Genomic DNA, 21,577 nt, shown 5'->3' with positions numbered 1-21,577 from the left:
TCACATATTTATTTTTATTAAATATTTAGAAACATATAAGTTTGTCTTGGTGCCTTGATCCTGCAGGATTTTTTTTCCTACTGAGCTGTAATTGACATGTAACACTATTTTAGATTCAGGTGTACAACAAAATGATTTGATATTTGCATATGAGTCCTGACAGTTAAGTTTGTGAATTTGTTACAATGATGTTGCTAACCTTTTTTTGATATCAAAGAGATTATTCATTACGAATTTGTATCAACTGGACAAACAGTTAACTAAGTTTACTATTTGGAAGTGCTGAAAAGGCTGCATGAAAAAGTTAGATGACCTGAACTTTTCCCCAACAATTCATGGCTCTTGCATCACCAGCTCACAAGGCATACTGTCTGTGAGGGAGTTTTTCGCCAATAAACAAATAACTGTATTGGAACACCCTCCCTACTCACCTGATCTGACCCCCAATGACTTCTTTCTTTACCTGAAGATAAAGGAAGTACTGAAAGGAAGACATTTTGATGACATTCAGGACATCAAGGGTAATACAGCTCTGATGGCCATTCCAGAAAAAGTTCCAAAATTGCTTTGAAGGGTGGACTAGGTGCTGGCGTCAGTGCATAGCTCTCCAAGGGGAGTACTTAGAAAGTGACCGTAGTGATATTCAGCAATGAGGTATGTAGCACTTTTTCTAGGATGAGTTTGCAAACTTAATTGTCCAACCTCATGTATTGCAAAATGATTGCTACACGTCCAGTTAACATCGATCAATCTCAAGTCACAACTTTTTCTTGTGATCAGAATTTTCAAGATCTACTCTTCTAACAACTTTCATATATACAACACAGTGTTAACTATAGTCACTGCTGTACATTACATCCCAAAGACCTGTTTATTTTATAATTGGAAGTTTGTACCTTTTGACCACCTTCACTTCACCCATTTGGCCCACCTAACAACTCCCACCTATGGAATCCATCAACCTGTTCTCTGAATCTGAGTTTTGTTTTTAGATTCAACATATGAGATCAAATGTTGTCTTTCAGTCTGACTTATTTCAGTTAGCACAATACCTTCAAGGTCCATCCATGTTGTCACAAATAGCAATTTTCTTCATTTTTATGAAAGATAATATTCCATTACATATATATGGATGTATCCCATTTTCTTTATCCATTATCCATTCCTCTATTGATGGACAGGTAGGTTGCTTCCAAGGCCTTGGCTACTATGAAAAATGTTGCAGTGAACACAGAGGTACAGACACCTTTTCAAGTTAGTGTTTCCATTTCCTTCAGATACATACTCAGGAGTACAATTGCTGGATCGTAAGGCAGCTCTATTTTTAATTGTTTGAGGAACCTGCATTCTTTTTTCCATAGTGGCTGCACCAATTTGCACACCTACCAACAATGAATAGGGTTCCCTTTTCTCCCCGTCATTGCCAACACTTGTTATTTGTTATCTTTTTTATAAAAGCCATTTTAATAGGTATGAGGTGATAGCGTGTTTCCCCAAAAGTAAGACCTAGCCGGATAATAAGCTCTAATGCACATTTGTCTTTAGGAGCAAAAATTAATATAAGACCCAGTATATATATTATATTATATTTATTATACATATTAATTATATTTATTATATTATTATATTAATTATATTATTAGACCAGGTATTATTTTATATTAAAATGAGGCCAGATCTTAATTTTTGCTCCAAAAGATGCATTAGGGATTACTGTCTGGCTAGGTCTTATTTTCAGGGCAACATAGTTATCTCATTGTGGTTTTGATTTGTTTTCGATTTTGACCGATGGTTTCCTTTGCTGTGAAGAAGCTTTTTAGTTTGATGTAGTCCAACTTGTTTATTTTTAGTTTTGTTTTGCTTTTGTTGTCAAATGAAAAAAAAAAGTCACCCCCAAGACCAATGCCGAGCTTACTAAGTTTTCTTCTAGGAGTTTTATGGTTTCAGGTCTTTTGCTCAAGTCTTTATTCCATTTTGAATTGATTCTTGTATCTAGTATAATAGTGGTTCAGCTTTTAAGTGTGGCTGTCTTACCAACACCATTTATTGAGGAGACTGTCCATTTCACACTGAACATTCTTTGTTCCTGTGTTGTAAATAAATTGGTCACATATGCGTAGATTTATTTCTGGACTCTATTCTGTTCTGTTGATCTATGTGTCTACTTTTATTCCAATACTATACTGTTCTGGTTAGTTTTGTAATATAGTTTGAAATCAGGAAGAGTGATGCCTCCAACTTTGGTCTTCTTTCTCAGTATTGCCTTGGTTCTTTTGTGGTTCTATATAAATTTTAGGAATTGTGTGTTCTAATTCTGTGAAAAATGCCATTGGATTTTTGATAGAGATTGCACTGTATCTGTAGTTTGCTCTGGGTATTATGGACATTCACAATATTCTTCAAATTTATGGACATGGATTATCTTTCCATTTATTTTTCTCTTTAATTTCTTCTACCAACGCCTTATAGTTTTCAGCATATAGGTGTTTCACCTCCTTGGTGAAATTTATATCTAGGTATTTTACACTTTTTGATGAAATTGTGAATAGAATTGTTTTCTTAATTTCTCTTTCTGGCAGTGCATTATTAGCATATAGAAGCACAACACATTTTTATAGTTTGATTTTGTATCCTGCAACTTTACTGAATTAGTTTATTACTATCCATCACTGAAGCCTGCCTGGAATGCTGAAATCTATGAACATTTACTTTCCATTGGGCAAAAGGAGGCTGGGAAGGTAGCATTAAAGTTTACTTTTACTTTATGTAAAACTGGTAAAGTGTATGTTCTTTGCCTTAAAGGTTAAATTAGTTTCAAGGTGTTCGATTTTGTTCTACCTATAAAACTCAGGAATCATTATTTAACCAATCTAAAACAAGAAAATACTAGGAAAAAATTCAGAACTTAACTCAGATTTTCACAAGTTCCCTAACTTCTCAGGCCTGTTTTCTTATTTATAAAAGAAAATTAATTCGAGGTTGTTTTTAGTGCAAATACAAACATACACAGATAGCAAAATCTTCATTTCTTTAGAAAATACCGTTTACAGGGAGAGTCATCCCAGGTAAAATTATAATTAATTGATTTAAGACAAATCTCTATATCACTATTCATTTCCATAAAATTTAAAAAACACTCAATTATAAATAAAAACAGAATCTACTTTCCTTCCCTCTGAAGAACACCTTCACAAAACTGTAGTTTTTAGTCTCCGTTACATACAAGGCAGATCTTCACACATGTATCATTTACAAGGTGGGTATAAGCATTTACGCAAGTGGACATGGGTATGAGCTCTTATGAAGGTGGACATATGGACCAGACAATAATCCCAGAGAATATAGTAACTTATATGTTTAACATATAAGATATATTATATATATATAATATATATATATATACTGATATACAGAATATTTTAGATATTAGTTAAGTTAATCCTTTAGCTGGCCTATAAATTTTTAGTATGTCAAGTGATTAAAAAATTAAAACACATGATAATATGTCATAAACAAGAATTCTACAAATAGATATGAATTATAATGGAATCCATTAACATCCTGACATCTTGTCCAGGCACCTTGAACATTCTGTTTGCCATCCCTGAGAGGTTCTTCTGCTCCTTTTTCTAATTTATTGCTATCATTCCTTTAGAGCTCAGCTCAAGGGTTAGCTCAGTCAGCAAATTTTCCCTGACTTCCCGGACCAAGTCAAGTCCCTTGTTATACTGCTCATTGTACCCTGTAATTCTTTCATGATTACATTACATAATAATGTGACCTTTTTAATATACTTTAGCTCTGTAAAAGTCGTTGAGAACAAGTACTTGACTATCTTATATTCTATGTTATCCCTAGAACCAAGCACAGAGATTGAATGAATGAACGAATAATTATGGAATAACTGTTAGAAGAATTTACTGGCTTATATATTTATTTAAATAAAATAGAATTAAAGATTTACCAGTCTTTTAATAGTACCACCATGTTGCTATTTCCCATTTTTCTGTTGGTATTAAAAATACAATTTTCTGTTAAAATAAATTCAAATAATGCAGAAACTTTTTTTGTAAGAAACATTATTATTTGACAAACCACTAAGATAATTTACTTTCTTTTCCCTAGCACTGTCCATGCAAGATTAGATTTGCTTCTGCTTAATACATTATTCTTTTCATGAGCAGTGGTGAAAAAGCTAGCAATGAAACAGAAATCAACAAATGATTTAATTTTTTTAAAAAGTACTTTTGTAAGACTTCAAAGCATTTTCACATTATACAACGCTAAAGTTAACAAAGGTGATATAGAAGAGTAAAGAAATCAACATAGACATTGAAATAAGAATAATACTTCTTGCTTACAAATAACATATTTGTATTAAGTCAGAAAATAACTGAAACCACTTTTGCAGTTTTCAAAATAACATATAAAAAAATGTCTGTAGTGGACATCTATTATGTCTGTCTACCTGGCCAGCTCTTTTCACACTACCTCACTCACTTCTTGAGAGAACTGCTTATCCCGCCAACATTTCTATGGTTCCCACAGGGCTGCCAATGCAGTATTTCCCCTAGCCACGGGGTAGGCTTGTCATCAGACTGAGACAAACATTTTATCACACTCTCCTCAACACAGGGATTAATCCTAACAGTGAGCACATAACCTCTGCGGAGCCTGAGTCCCCCAAATATTTTGGGTATTAGAGGTGGGAGGAGGGGGTCTCTCCTCCCTCGGTTAATAAAATAAGCTTAATCCCAGAATTTTCTGCAGCCCTGAGAGAAAGAAGCCAGAAGAGGATGGAAAGGAAAGAACAGTTCTAGATGACATTTTATTCTCTGATTCCGAAAATCCCAAAACTAGTTAATTTAGTTCTTGCTTTTTCATGGGTTAGCCATCTAATAAATTCCTACCTTCACCCCACGTTTTTGCTTAAACTAACTTGGGTAAGATTTTTGTCAATTATAACAAAAAAGCCCTAATACATTTCCCATATTTATTTAGGTGTGATAAAACTAAATATAAAATTAATATAGTGTTTTTTTTAACTGCCTCACTCTTACAAATCTAAGTCATGTTATATTCTAAACTCTCCTTCCCTCCTACAATATTTTTTCAGCTTTAATGGGGTATAACTGACCAACAGAAATTGTATATATTTAAGATATACAAGTTGATGTTTTGCTATACATATAGATGGTGAAATAATCACCACAATCAAGACGGTTAAAATATCCATCACCTCACAGAGTTCCCTCCTACAATTTTAAATATATGCAAATAAACTTTTAAAGAAGCACAACGTACATATACTATTTTAAATTTATATATATAAAACAAAAAATATAGTTCAAACATATGAAATTAACATATCTTCAAGATTTAAAACCACTGATTATAAAGAAAGGCTTCAACCTTCTCCCATTAGTCCAATGCCCTAGAATTAACAACTTTCAATATTTTTAATAGGTGTTGATAATAAACCATTAGTATTTCTTGATTTACCAATTTTAAATATTATCTCTTGACTTCCAATTTTAAATATTATCTCTTGATTATCTCTCACAGTCCCTATTAATGCTATGGGAGAATAGAATTTAACTCCTCACACAAACAATTCCACCTTTCCAATAGTTAATCATTACTTTTATTATTTCCTCTATTATTTATCTTTGTAACATTACTTATACCTTTATTTATGGTTTCATGGACTACTGATATTCCAATTTCTAAAATAAAAATGAAGTGAAGGATATTAGTGCCCTTGTCATTCACTTTCAACTCAACTTCTATTAAATACCCTTATATTGAAAGATTAATAACTTCCCTCTGTTCTATAATTATTTTTGTACTTCATCTAAAAGTTTAAAGTTAATAAACATCATTTACATTATTCTTTTTATATTACACCCTCACTTTCTAATAACTTCCCAAGAAAAACAATGTGGACAAGTCAATCTTCTAGGTCCTTAAATGCCTGGAAATGTTCTTTCTACTCTCACAGTCCACTGACACTTAGAAGGAGTATAAAATTCTATACTGAAAGTAATTTTCCCTCAAATCTTTAGAGACTGATTAATTATACTCTACCACCCACTGTTAGTTGTATGAAGATGGGTATCAATCTGATGTTTGTTCCTTTACAGGTGACCTAGTTTTTCCTCTCTAGAAGATGTTTAAATGTTTTTCATTTTTGATATTTTGAAATGGCAAAATGATGTATTTAGCCGAGCAGCTTTCATATTCATTGTGCTGAGCATTTATTTGTCTCTTTCATCCTGGAAGTTCATGAATTTCAGTTCTGGGAAACCCTTTTAAATTGTCTTTGAAAATTTCCTCCAATGTATTTTCTCTAAGTTCTTTTCTGGAACTCCAACTAGTTAAATAACAAATCTCATATACGGAGCTATCACGTCATTTTTTTCTTTTTTCTGACACGTTCCTTCTCTTTGGTGTTGATTTACAGTCCCTATTAATTCTTCAACTTTACTTTCCAAACTTCCTACAGAAATTTAAATTTTAACCATCATATTTTCTTAATTTCCACAAGCTCATTTTTGGTATCTCATTATTCCTTTCATTCAGCATGATATGTTGATGTTTTAATGTTATACATATCTTAACTCTCTTTGAAAATACTAATTATAGATTTTATATTTCTCTTTTAATTTTTTCATTTTCAATATTAATACTACTTCTTCCAGAATTTTTATTTGTTTTTACTGTATTCTTTTCATGTTGAAGGCATTCGTCATGTGTCTCATGATTCCTGAGTACCAATTAACATTTAAGAATAAGGCCATAAGCAAATGAATTGGGAACATGTCTAGAGTTTAGTGACTGATGAGTTTTTCTTGGCTGTCTTGAAGAGGAATCCTTAATTGCCAGAATGTAAAAAAAAAAAATTAAAAAAAATAGCAATACTGTTTCAGCACCCCACCCTTGGCCCTAAGGCCAGGTGATTGGCCTGAATGGAAAAACTGCAATTAACTCCTTTATCTACATCCTCCCAAAGTATCTCATTCCCTACTCTCTATTTCACACCTTCTATGGGCAAATTCTACACCACTCTAGAATTCTGGGAGGAGGGGAAAGGACAGTTTGTCTTCCTATCTTATAAGGAAGAGGATAATTTTAATTGCCACCCAGTTTTAAAAAATGTTTTACAAATAAGTCATGAGTTGCTTAACAATGGGAATATGTTCTAAGAAAGGCATTGATAGGCGATTTTTGACATTGTGTGAACATCTCAGACTGTACTTATAGAAACCTAGATGGCACAGCCCACTACACACCTAGGCTGCATGGTATAACCTATTGCTCCTAGGCTACAAACCTGTACAGCATGTTACTGTACTGAATATTGTAGGCAGCTATAACGCAATGGTAAGTATTTAAGTAGTTAAGTATATCTAAAAATAGAAAAGGTACAGTAAAAAAGATTTTAAACAATGGTAGGTACACTTTAGGTAGGGTAGGTAGGGCACTTACAATGAAAGGAGCTTGCAGGACTGCAAGCTGTTCTGGGTGAGTCAGTGAGTGAGAGGTGAATGAATGTGAAGGCCTAGGACATTGCAGCACACTGCTGTAGATTTTATAAACACTGTACACATAGGCTACACTAAATTTATTTAAAAAATAATTTTCTTACTTTAATAATAAATTAACCTTAGCTTACTGCAACTTTTTTACTTTACTATATAAACCTTTTAATTTTTTAACATTTTAACTCTTTTGTAATAACACTTAGTATAAAACACACACACACACAGTGCAGTTGTACAAATCTATTTTTTCTTCATATCGTTATTCTATAAGCTTTTTAATATTTTTAAATCTTTATTTTTTAAAACCATTTATATGTTTTTGCTAAAAATTAAGACACAACACATACGTTAGCCTAGGCTTGAACAGGGTCACACCATCAACATCACTGTCCCTACCTCCACATCTTGTCCCACTGGATGGGCTTCCGGGCAATCATGTACATGGACCTGTCATCTCCTGTGATAACAATGCCATCGGGACTATCTCCAGGAGGACCTGCTTGAGTCTCGTCTTCAGGAGGTCTCACTCTTTACAGAAATATGTCCATGGTGATTTGTTTGATTTATTTATTTTTGCCTTATGGATTTGCTTGTAAGCAGATAAGGCACCATGAACATTCCTCTCTATTAATGAAAACCTTATGGTGTTGGAGTCCATGTTTTCAAATTTTTTAAGGAGCTTGATGAGGTCTGCAAAAGCTTCTGCTAATCCCTTCACTGTGAATTTTCTTGGGGGGGTTTCTTTTTCTTCTGCAGTTTCCTTTTCTCTTGACTCTTCTTCAGCTATACATTCCTGCTCTGGTTCTAACAATTCCTCACTCGTCAGTTCCTCAGGAACCACCTAGGAGCTCCTGATGTCATTCTCATCCACACCTGGGTTACAGTTGTTTGCCATCTCAACCAGAGCCTTGTCGGTTTTTGCAATCTTTGTACTAAGATGTTATGACAGCTACATAACTAGGCAATAGGAACTTTTCAGCTGCATTATAATCTCATGTGACTACCACATGCATGTGGTCTGTCATTGACCAAAATATCATTATGTAGCACATGACTGTACATAAAGATAAATATGAAAAACAACAAGTTTCACAAAATAATACTTATCTTATGAGACATTTTCTATTTTATTTTGTAAGGTTGATAAATGATTTCACAACCCACTATTGTGATGTGAGTGCAATTTGAGGCACAAAAAAATAAATGTGGTGACTTGCTCTGCCATGTTTAAAAGACCACTCATCTGTCTGCTTTCTGTCCCTCTGAAAATTGCTGAAATCTTTCATTCACTGATGACTTTTCTCTATTTCCTTTTCACTGTATTTCTCTTTTACTTCTTTACTATAATTTTCAGAGGGTAAAAAAGAATAAACACAAGTACTCAATTTGTGATCTTTAACTTGAAGTCCTCTACAAATATTTTTAAAAACCAAGCTAATTTAAGATCCTTCTGCTAACTATGATGGCCTAAATTGTTGTATTCTGGGACTATCACAGCTTACCAAGACAACCTGGGGAATTCAAAAGGAAAAGTGCTTGTAGTGACCATAATAATCTATATAACAATTCCATTTAACTCTAAAACTAAAAGTAAAATTGGGATTAACTAGATACTTAAATGAAATGGGAATTTCTTTCTGAGAGAAGACTTTAGGAAAGGTGCCTTCCGCAACAAAAACAATGAGAAACCAATTTTCAAATACGTCAAGAAAAATAATAGTTTATAAGAAGTAAAGAGTACTTACAAAGCAAGGCTACTCAAAACATATTGTACGTGCTCACATTCATCTGGGAATGATGCACTGGCTGATGTAAAACAGCAAAGTGCAGTCTGAAGAACTTGAAGCTGTGGCAAAGGGACCTGCCATCTTCCAGCATAATCTTCAACCACCTGACAGGGAAGCAATCCAAAAAGTAATTAGAGAAAATTTCTCAAGTTTAATACTTTGGATAAAACTTACTAAGTAATTAAAATACCAGGGGTGCCAAAATAATGTATACAAGTGGACACTTTGGTCAACGTTGCTCAAGCAATATTTCGCCATAATCAGAAGTGTATGGATGCTGATGGTGCTCAAAGTAACCACTTTGAGCACCTCTTGTAACTACAGAAGTCAAATGTGACTTGTATTAATCTTTTGTTACTGGTATATATTGAGTATTACAATTTTAATACAGTTTTCCTTTCTTAAAATGTGTACACATTTTTTGGCATCTCTGTATTAGTTAAGCATGAACACAAATGATTTGGAGGGGAGTTCTTATTGTTCATTTTCATGCTGTGCATCTGAAAAAAAATTAACTATTATCTTTGAAAATGTGGAAAACAAACATATGAATGACTGTACTGTTCAGCTGCCAAATCTTTACCAAACTTTGTAACACATACTCTTCAACTCCTATATTTAGCTTTTGTCAAAATACCAATTATCAAATATTAAAATAGCTACTAGACAGCAGAATATAAGGATAAAGAAAATTAGAAATGAGTGTGCATTTTATCATTATAAGACTGAACTCGAAGCATTCTGGCAACAAATGAGTATTAAAGATATAGTGGCATGATGATGATTATGACAATTTAAACTGTACCATATTATGGAGAAGAGTCTAGAATATAATCAGTCTTGGCTCTGTCACTTAACTAGTTTTATGAATTGGGTAGGCCATCTTACTTCTCTATGCATTAGTTTCCTCACCATAAAATGTAGAGATACTAAAGCTTATCTTGCACATTTACTCTGAAGTTAAATTGGGATAATTTATGAGAAAACATTTTAGAACTATCAATTCTATAAAATATTGATTTATATTATATATCTATAAGTGTATATCTATAAAATTGTGCTCTCATATGCAAGACAGCTACATTAAAAGAATGTATTATATTTTAAAAATTCATCATATAAAATGGGTTGGCAAACTATGGCCTGCAATCAAAATTTGGTCTGCCCCGTTTTTGTACAACCCATGAGTGAAAAACGGATGTTATATTTTCAAATGGCTGAAAAAAATATCTTGTGATGCGAAAACCATATGAAATTCAAATTTCAATGTCCATAAAGTTTTATTAGAACACATCCAGGTTCATCCATTTACATATTACCTATGGCTGCTTTCTTGCTGTAACAATCAAGTTGAATAGTAATGATAGAACACCGATGGCTCACAAAGCCTAAAATATTTAATATCTGCCCCTTTACAGAAAATGATTTCCAATGCCGATTTAAAAGCTGGGAAAACTAGAGCAGAGTAAAAAAGCCAAGAACACGCGGTGCTCAAGGACTTTTCACATGAATCACTTCCTGTTGGGAGACAATTTTCCATGGGTCTATTGTATTATATTTCTATAGTTTTTCAAAAAGAGGCTTTGTCTGCCTTTATCTTTCAAATGTATTTATAGGAAACAGTCTTGAAAAATAGAGATGATGTCTTCCTGTAGACCAGTAAGCCTCTTTGCTGTCCAGTATAATTTTGGAGTCGTCTCTCTCTGGATCTAAGGTCAGGCTGATATGCTTGCAGACCAATTATAAAAGCTTGGGGTCCCTCAGCTGTGATGAAAACCTACTTTGAGAGCAGGATCCACCTGAGCCATTCCCAACACCTTTGTGAGACTTAAGGGGCAAGGGGAACCCTCATGAACACGTAGCTCACACTGCTTGCTGTGCCACGAGTAATCGAGTCCTTTATGTCTCACCCAGGAGATTCATGTCTTCTGCCAGCATCCATGAAATTGTCGCAGGCTTAGATAAACTGTCATACCCTTCACGATTCTGTGACAATTCTAAATTGCAATACCAGATAGCTGGCACATGTCTCCAATATTTCTAGGACCACATGTGGATGAAAAAGAAAGCTAAAGAGTATTATCTCTGTGTACTTGTATGTATCCCTTCCAGATCTTGTAGCTTTTACTAAATATAAAGTAAAAACTACTACTAACTATGATAACCCCAAGTAGGATAGACTTTTCTAAATCACCACGGGACAAAAAAGAATGGTATATAAACAGTGGTTCCCTGGTTTTAAACTTTCTCTTCACTAAAGTGTTTCACTAGGTTAATTTACTGCCTCTTTTTGGCCACCACAACACCATTTTGGTACCACATAAGAAATAGTCACCTAACAGTCTCACATTTTTCCTGTCTTCAGTCCCAAATACCGTGTTTCCTCGAAAATAAGACCTAGCCAGACAATCAGCTCTAATGCGTCTTTTGGAGCAAAAATGAATATAAGACCTGGTCTTATTTTACTATAAGACCGGGTCTTTAATATAAAATAAAATAATAAAATAAAATATAATAATATAATACTGGGTCTTATATTAATTTTTGCTCCAAAAGACTCATTAGAGCTGATTGTCCGCCTTGGTCTTATTTTCGGGGAAACATGGTAGTTCGCCCTAATCTGTATCTACTTACAACCTTACTCACTTCCTATTTATAGGCTGGGTTTATCCTTAGCGAGAAGCTTTCTACTTTTTCAGCTTCTATTCTCATTGTAGCTTCCCTCACTCACCAACATTCAGCTACTAATACCCTGCCTGATCTAGCTGAGCCCAAACCTAACGCAATAAAAGTCCTTGTGGGCAACACCTACAATATGTTTGCCACAATACCCTTGAAGGGACACAAACAAAATTGGCTGAAATTTACATAACTTCTTACATGGTTTAATGCCAGACACTGCTAATTCACTGTAACATTAACATAACACTATATGTTAACGTACTCTTGTTAACACTATATGTAACATACACTATAACATTTACTATAACATTATTTCTTTTAAATATTCCTTAAAATATGTACATTGCCCTTTTACAGTGAGTTTTTCTCCTGTGCTGTAAGTGCTATTATAAACCCTCAGCTAATGAGAGCTGGAGGCTAGACATCACAATCTGAATGTGCTCCACCAGGCCAGCAAGCAACATACCTTCCACTTTTATTTTTATTTTGTATGCTAATAAGTAAAGGTCTTAACATAATGGTCAGAATAATGCTGAACTTGCTGCAAAGAAAGGAACAGTATTTACATGGACCTTTAAAATCAATTATTACTACAGTTCTAAATTCTCCAAGAAAATGAACTAAGAAACAGAGATCAACATCAGCAGTCCATCAGGGATTGGTAGAAACTTTTTTTTTTCCATTTTGAAGGGCATAACAAACATTACTTCAATGCAATTTACTATAAATTGTAGAAACTATATCAATACTGCTGAAATAATTTATAGCCAAGGCCAAAACCATGCCATCACATAAGGTGAGCTGAAGAGAAGGGCAGAGCTATTGCCAAAGGAAGATGTTGGAATATTCCAATAATCCTACAGCACTATCTCAGCATTCATTTACAAGAGTATATACCCTGCTCTAAAAGAGATATAGCTATACTATACAGTCTGTCTTAATTTGCCAAGGCAAATTATTGTGAGCATGAACACAGATTCTTTCTGTCAAAACTGTCAAAACACAGATTTAATATAAACCTATTAGGTTAAAATTACATTCACTATTTAGGAATGTTAAAATACATCATCCAAATTACTATGGACTGAAATGTGTCCCCCTAAAATTCGTGTGTTAGTCTTAAACCCCCTGTGACTGTATTTGGAGATAGGGCTTTAGGAGGTAATTAAATTAAAAGATGTCATGGGAGGGGGTCCTAATCAGATAGGATCGGTGGCCTAAGTAGAGGATGAGATCCTCTCTCTCTCTCTCTCTCCCCCCACATGCATGCACTGAGGAAAGAGCCCAAGAGAAGGAGGCTGGCTGCAAGCAAGGAAGAGAGTCTTCACTAGAATCCTAACATGCTGGCACCCTGAATCTCAAACTGTGAGAAAACAAATTTCTGTTGTTCAAGCCACCAAATCTGTGGTATTTTGTTATGGCAAATGGAGCTGACTAATACACAAATGTATAAAAATAATACAAATGTAGCAATTTAAGAACCCAAAAAAGAGCATATAAAGTGATCAACTAAAATATAGTTATCTTTTCTTAACTGAGCTCTCCTTTTTTTCCTAAAATAACAATGAAGACTACCAAATACAAGTTTGACACTGAACAAACAATCCTCTTAATTTCTAAATCCAGGTAATAACAGATAGATCATTAACAGAGTATCAAGCATGACTATATTTCTATTAGTTGGCCATTCACATCCCTGTGATTTTCCTCCTTCAATTCTCCTATTGTCATCAACTGGCAATATTTTAAACACCTCACTGACTTCACAAGGGGTCAGTCAAGCTGTTCGCTAATGTTAATTTCATCATTTGTTTACAGTGAATCCATCCACTTTTCTAAATCTGATCAAACAAACCAGAGGACACATTACTATTATCTTCCATTGAGATTCAAAAAATGACTACAATACACCTGTTGAACAAAGATTAATACAATCTATACATTGAATAAATTTGCTAATTTTCTAAATGCCTAAAATAAACATTGTAATAAACATTGTTAAGTCTTTTCCCCACCCCCTTCAGTATGATTATTATTCATTTATACTGTAGCTACTCTCTCTCTACATATAAAACGTGTGTGTGCGTGTGTGTGTGTGTGTGAGTGTGTGTGTGTGTTTCCTAGTTCTGTCCACTGAGAAGACCTAGGAGCAATGACAGTCCAGTAGCAATATGTACACTTAGGACCCAAATCTTGGTTTCCAAACACTATTCTCCCAAAAAAGAAACTTGGGCTCCTCAAGTACAAGGAAATTGGGCTAAAACCCTCCGCCAGCAGGCTGGAGCGGGAAAAATACAAGATGAGATTGGAACATTTTGTGGTATCAGAAAGTAATGAAGTGTTTGAAAAATGATGAGCTATAAGAACACAGCAGTCAATCTGAAAGTGCTCCTAGCGGCTAAAGCTGGAACAATTTGAGCAACAAAATAAATGAACAATTTCATCCATGGAACCAGTTAAATATCCATGAGTCCATACAGATACAAATAAATCTAATAAATACATAAAGCTTAGAGATTAAATAGCACTTCCTTACAGTAGAAGCCCAATAAACACAGACGAAAAAAAGAAATAGAGAATCACCGTTAGGTAAATACCCAGTAATGAATGTTGTAGACAAGATCCATGAGTCAGCGGTAATATTAGCAGGATTTGCAGTATCACAGTATCTCCCCGCAAGACATTTATCAACTACAAAGAGATAGCAGCTTTAGAGTAGAGAAACTCCAGACACAAACTTAACCAATCCATCAAGGTATATTATCATAAATCTGTTAATACACCAAGAAAGACACAATGGCATAATGCATAAACTCATTCCAAACATGAGAAATCATTAGACAAAACAAAACTGAGGGATATTCTACAAGAAAATTCCTCAGTACTCTTCAAATGTATCAAGGTCATGAAAGACAAGGAAAAACTGAAGAATTATTACAGACTGGAAGAGACTAAGCAGAAATAGCTAAATACAAGTGAAATCAGAAAGAACATCCTGGAACAGAAAAAGCATTAGTGGAAAAACGAGTAAATTTTTAATAAGGTCTATAATTTGGTGAATATTACACCAATATTATTTTCCTGTTGATAACTGTGCTGTTTTCTATAAGTATAAAATTAGCTCAATTTTTTTGAAGTTTAAAAACAAAACTATTTTGCTCCAACATTTTCCCTCAAATTTCAAGGTTCTCATTTATGTTCTGGATGCTATTCTATAAGTACAATTCTACATTTACTTTCCCTACTTTGTTACCTGACTACACATCAAGATTTACACTTGCCTATGGATATTTTTTAAGAATCAGATGGAAAAATAAGGCAGATAGGTTGGCAACACTGTGGAAAGAGTATAGGTTTTGGAATTAAACAGACCTGGCTTTGCCATTTACTAGCTGTGTGACACTAGCAGAGTTATTATACTTCTCAGTCTAAGTTTCGTATGAAATGAATTTAATATCACTTTAATCACAGAGTTATTGAAGAATTAAGTAAGATATATATTAAAATCTAGGGTAATTCCTAGCACATAACAAACAAGAACTACTACTACTAGTACACTTGAAGAAAATGGTAAGGTTAAGCTTCCTTTGGTGACTATTTCATTGCATCAGTCTGAACTGCTTAGTTATTTGTATCCAAGTGTGATTAATTACAAGTTTTACTCACTTTTGGCAAGCAGACAGGCTTGCATAAAATCTATGCAAAAGCTACTGCTGAGCTTCAACTATTTAGTCCAATACTCATTGACAAATGGAGCATATCCTAGACACAGCAATATAAATAAAATGCTTCATGCCTGAACAGATACCTGAGGATTCTTTTTTTTGTTTGTTTTTGTTTCACACTGAAAATCAAGCTCATAAAGAAAAGCTGTTCAAAAAGAGAAGAGTCACTTGTCATTTGACATTTTCTATCATGATATTCATGTAAAGAAAATCTAAAATTAAAGTCATATTAAAAAAGAAAAAAAAACACCAAAATGCTTTAGAAGTAGATTCTAATAAGTTAAAGTTATTTGGAATCTGCAAAGGGCACAGTCTTTAGTAGCAAGCAACCTAAAACCCACTTCTTTTGGGGGCTCAATAAAGCATATTGTATTTTCGGCTCACTACTCCTTTACTTCATATTTCTGTAACATTAAAGTTTTTAATAGGTTCTGTGAATGTGATAAGACTAAACCTTTTACAAAACGAAAAACAGAGTAAGGACCTCTACATCTTAATATTTCATGTAATCATACTATTAAAAGGAGTCTTCAAGATTATCTAGTCGGAGCTGCCGACCACAGCAGGGATATCCATTACAGTATCATTCCCAGAAGGCTCTCCACTCCTTGAGTTTCCTGCGTCCATATGGTGTGAGGCAGGCCAGGGTCCTTCACGTGGCTGCCTGAGTATCTGCAGAACGACTCCACTTTCCTCTAAAGTTGGTCCAAAGAAGGTAAGCAAGGAGGCTCATTTTCAAAGGCTTCAAATAAATTCTGATCCCTGTCAATTTTTCATTTGATTCCAAACTCATTAGAGACAGTAAGACATTAAATGCTTCCCTCATAAACATTAAAATTGACACACAGACCAGGGAACCCCAAAATATATGCATAAGGAAATCTAAGTTGAATAAATGTCCTTCTCAAGAAAGCCTACAAGCCAGAAAATTAAACTGAAAAGTTGGTTAAGTTCCATTTGGATTTTATAACACTTGTGTGTGAATGTCTGGCCTTTACACCATTAATTAGTATTAATCCTAGATCAGTTGACCTAATTCTGTCCCTTTCGCTCTCTTAATTTTGTTCTCAAAGAGCAGCTCTTAGATTCACGTAACTTGTCCAACCACTTCTGGAGTCACTGTCATAATAGGTTCTCAAGTGAGTTTCTGAGATTGAGAAGTATATGAGTATACAGAGGGAGCCAAAAAAATGTATACGCATTTTAAGAAAGGAAAAAACTATTAAAATTACTCTGATGGTAACCACTTTGAACACCTCTTGTAATTGCAGAAGTCAAATGTGACTTGTATTCATCTTTTGTTATTGGTATATATTGAGTATTACAATTTTAATAGCTTTTTCCTTTCTTAAAATGTGTACATTTTTTTGGCACCCTCTATATTATACATGTAATCAAAGCTGTAGATGTCAAGATTTTATCTGTTCAACAAAGACAGCCAATGGATTTTTATCACGTGAACAGATAAAGAAGGGTCAAGTTCCTTATTAAAAGAGGGCATAAATCAGTTTCTTAGGCTGAAGTAGAAGTGAAACGATTACAAACCCAAAGACCAAAAGGTAAATTTAAAAGGCCTATGCCTCAAACACTAACTTTGGGTACCAGGTTTGCTCATTCTCAAGAAGAACTAAATTTGTTTTAAAAAGGTGATACACTTACAATTAAAACAGCAGTGGGAGAGAGTTAAAAAAAAATAAAAGGAGGTCATGTTGATTAAGATAGGAGAGGGACTTCCTTAAGAATAAGTTCACTTTTAGAAACTAGGCAGAGGTGAAAAAAGAAAAATATATACTAGAACTACGTGTTCTTAAAAATGGAAGTGGGGGAAGTATTTTAATTGTTATTCATAAGAAAGGAAGGATGACTATTTCCAAAGGTACCTAACAGAGGGATAAGAAGGTAACTGTAGGATGGGAATCTCAGAGTGAACCAGACTAGAAATCCAACTATGGCAAGATGCTCTTTTAAACAAATAGAAAATAAATAAGAGCAAGTAAAAAAATCATAACTGAGACTGCCAAAGAAGCTAACATAAAGCCTGTACAGATTTGAAAGGTAAAAAAAAAAACCTGGGAGATTACTTAAAATATCTGAAGAATTTCAGGTGCATTTCAAATTACTAAAGCATTTTAGGTGCACTTCAAATTACTACAGATGCTCTTTGACTTACGATGGAGTTATGTCCAGATAAACCTATCGTTAAGTTGAAAATAACTGTAAGTCGAAAATTCATCCAATACACCTAACCTACCAAACATACAGCTTACTACGAGACTACCTTAAATGTGCTCAGAATTTAACCCGCAGTGTGCAAAATCACCTAACACAAAGCCTGTTTTATAATAACGTATTGAATATTTCATGTAATTTATTGAATACTGCATTGAAAGTGAAAAACAGAATGGTTGTGTGGGTACTCATCCGTAACATACAACTGAAAGCACACGGGCATATAGATGGGCATTTTGCAGACATGATGGGATGCAAAAACACACTATCCAAAAAGCACTGGCAACACGATACACTGTAGACTCAGTTATTCACCCTTGTGATCACATGGCTGACTGGAAGGTGTGGCTATGTGCCACTGCCCAGCATCACAAGAGAGTATCTTACTGCACATCACTAGCCCAGGAAAAGATCAAAGTTTGAAGTATGGTTTCTACAGAATGCACGATGCTTTTACACTGTTGTAATGTCGAAACATCTTAAGTGGAACCACTGTTAAGTCAGGAACCGTCTGTAGTTATTATAGAGAGTAATGTATAATACAGCAGGTGTCACAAAGGAAAGTGCCCCAGGAACTCAGTTAGGTCTCTGGAAGTGAATAAGGAAAAACAACACGGAAAAAAACAAAATAGATCAGTCTTAGGTTTGATGTTGAGCTGGTAAGATTTTCTTAAGTCAGTGAGATGAGAGTAGGTAAGATCTATTTGATAATGAATGTTTTCTGATAAATTAAGAATTCCTTGATTTTCATCTCTGATATTACGTAAGATCATAAGAGATAACAAAATAATATTAAAACCTGGACCCAAAAGCAAAGAGAAAAGAAAAGGAAGACAGGAAGGGCCAACTTAAGAATGGGCTAAAATGTAAACAAAAACAAAAACTAGCTATGTTTACCTGAAATGGCATATCTTACCGTTGCTGAAAGGAATATGAGAAAAAAAGAATGTTTACACAGCCAATGAAGTAGAAGAAATTATGCAAGGCCTAGAGCAGTAAAAAAAAAAAAGAAAAAAAAAGTTTAAATAAAAGTCTAGAAGAGCAAATGGCAGAAAAGATATTGTCCTCACTGGGCTCCTATTTGAGCAGACGTCACAAATATTAAATGCAGCTTTTTATTTCAGGTACTTGTTGATAGTTATTATCTGAATAATACAAATATGGGGCACTACAGGAGTGCTTTTATGATTTTAACTCAACAGATCCAAAACTTTCAGGGATAGTGGCAAAAGCCACGATAGCGCAGGACTAAAAATGTCCCAGCACAAGGTTGGGGACAGAGAAACCCAAAGGCAAGGGCAGAACGCTGAGGCTGAGGAGATTATGTCTGAGCGTTTATACACTACGAGTGATACACTCTTTACAAGATGCAGTACAGAAGCTGGGCCACTAAATGAAATCCACACGTACTGCAGCACACAAGTACCAGGACAACACAGAAGAAATGGACATTAAAACCTTTTAATATGAAGGAAACATAAAGGAGGAAACATCAAGTAAGACTTGGTGCCAAAGGCTGACAGCCATAGAAATGTTTTAACTCTACAAGACAGAAATTCAGATAAAACTTTTAGGAAGTAGGTATGTTTGGGTGAAGTGCTCCCACCCCACAAAGAGTATGGTAAACATACAGTGGCACAATTAACAGCTTGAATTTTCCCAGTAAAACTTTAAGTATAAGTTATAACCTTTAACAGCTGGCACAACTGACTGGCACCCTGGTGAGGTTGAAACCAAAACTGATTTAGTAACCTGTTTTCTGTGCACCGTCTTCCCTCTGATATCACTAACTCCCACTGGCAAAAATTAATGTGAGTCAAGAAAACCAAGACTGTGCAGTAGGTAAATGCTGTGTCTACCTTCTCTCACAACCACATCAAAATGACAACTAAACTACAAAACAACCATTATTGAGAATTGCCTAAAGTCAAGCTGAACTGAAGCCTTTCAACTAAGGATGTGCAGAAGCCACCTCCAGACTGGAAGGAAGGTCAGAGTCACAGAACGGGCTGGTCCCACACCCACGTGTGACCATTAAAGATCAGAACACCTATTTCTGTGGGGGTCCCCCTAACCCCTAAAGCAGCGAGAGATACCAGCCCCACCCCAGCCCAGGGTTCCAGTGCCAGGGAGAGAAGTCCCCATACTTTTTGGTTGTGAAAACCAGCGAAGACAGTGACAAGTGAGGCAGTGCAGCTGCACTCACAGGCGCTCCTCTGAAAGGGACCGTGCGTGGACTTACCCACCAGTGGAATCACTGGCTCTGAGCTCCCGCACTGGGGCAGCAGCTGGAAAGGCAGAGGGACAAATGGTGGGGAATTGAGTTGCCTGGGTTGGAACGGGGGCTGGAGCAGAGTCTCCTGGACGGGGGAGCTGGCGGAGGCCATTGTTTCTTTGTTCAGCCCTCCCCCTTCCCAGAGTGTGAACACAGGTTGCCGCCATTTCTGAATCTCCACTGTTAGGTCGCCCCACCCTGGCAATTTGAGATCTGGCCCCACCCAACTTTTGTGCACACTCAGTCCCCTTTCAGGGTGATAGATGGGAATGGGGTTGGAGTCAGGGTGAAAAAGGTGAAGGCATTAAGAAATATAAATTGATAGTTAATACAGTATGGGGAATATAATCAACAATGTTGTAAAGATCATGTAAGGTGCCAGATGGGCACTGGACTCATCAGGGGGATCTCATCATAGACTGTGTAGATGCCTGACCAATGAGCTATACAGCTGAAGAGCTGAAGTAGAATAATATTGAATGTCAAGTGTAACTAAATATATAGGTGTATATATAGTCACGGGATGTGGAGTACAGCAAGGGGAAGATAGTCGATGGTATTGTAACAACTATCTACAATGTCTGAGGGGTAGTAGCTTGGGGGGGTGGGTTACCACTTTATGAGGGGTTTAAATGTCTAATGATTACATTGCTTTGTATATCTGAAACTAATAAAAAAAGTACAAATTGGGAGTTACAAAATAGTCATGGGGATGTAAAGTAAAGCAAAGGGAATATAGTCGATAATATGGTAATAACTACGTATAGTGCTGGGTATGTACTAGACTAATCAGGAGGATCACTTCTTAAATTATACAAATGTCTAACCACTATGCTGTACACCTTTAATTAATATAAAATAATACTGAATGTCAACTGGAACTGAAAATTTTAAAAAGGAAAAAAGTGAAGAGGAATACGAGGCCCAAATTTCCCAGTATAAAACAAGTCATGCAGATATAATGTACAGCATATGGAATATAGTCAATAACACTGTGATAGTATATACAGTGTCAGATGGTTCCCGGGCTTATCATGGTAATCACTTCTTTAGGTATATAAATGTTGAATCACTATGTTGCACACCTGACATTAATATATATTATTGTATGTTAGCTATATTTTTTAATTAAAATCTTTAAAAAAACATTAAAAGACAGTAATGTGAGCCAGCTGTACTAAGTTCAAGGAATTACTAGTGTTTCTAAATTTAATGGACACTGGGCTGGGTAGAGTAATAAATGCTTACCCTACTGACTTCTGGATTCCTAAGAAAGTAAGACACAAGAGATTGGGGGTTAAACAATAATCCTGTAGAAGTACATGAGAAGCCACT

General features: G+C 35.0%; 1 protein-coding gene across 4 annotated transcripts in view; it reads right to left on the bottom strand.

Moving 5' to 3' along the window:
* ZNF654 (zinc finger protein 654) overlaps window positions 1–21,577 on the bottom strand; it is an 82,385-nt gene that overhangs the window by 45,756 nt on the left and 15,052 nt on the right. For all 4 annotated transcript variants that reach the window (XM_081065523.1, XM_081065522.1, XM_081065525.1 and 1 more), the window contains exon 2: window positions 9,290–9,435. In XM_081065523.1, the coding sequence (XP_080921649.1) occupies window positions 9,290–9,435 (146 nt within the window). The remainder of the gene's footprint in view (window positions 1–9,289; window positions 9,436–21,577) is intronic.

This window comes from Rhinolophus hipposideros (genome assembly GCF_964194185.1).
Source record: "Rhinolophus hipposideros genome assembly, chromosome: 2".
Classification (NCBI taxonomy): domain Eukaryota; kingdom Metazoa; phylum Chordata; class Mammalia; order Chiroptera; family Rhinolophidae; genus Rhinolophus; species Rhinolophus hipposideros.
This window is presented reverse-complemented; position numbering and strand designations above follow the sequence as displayed.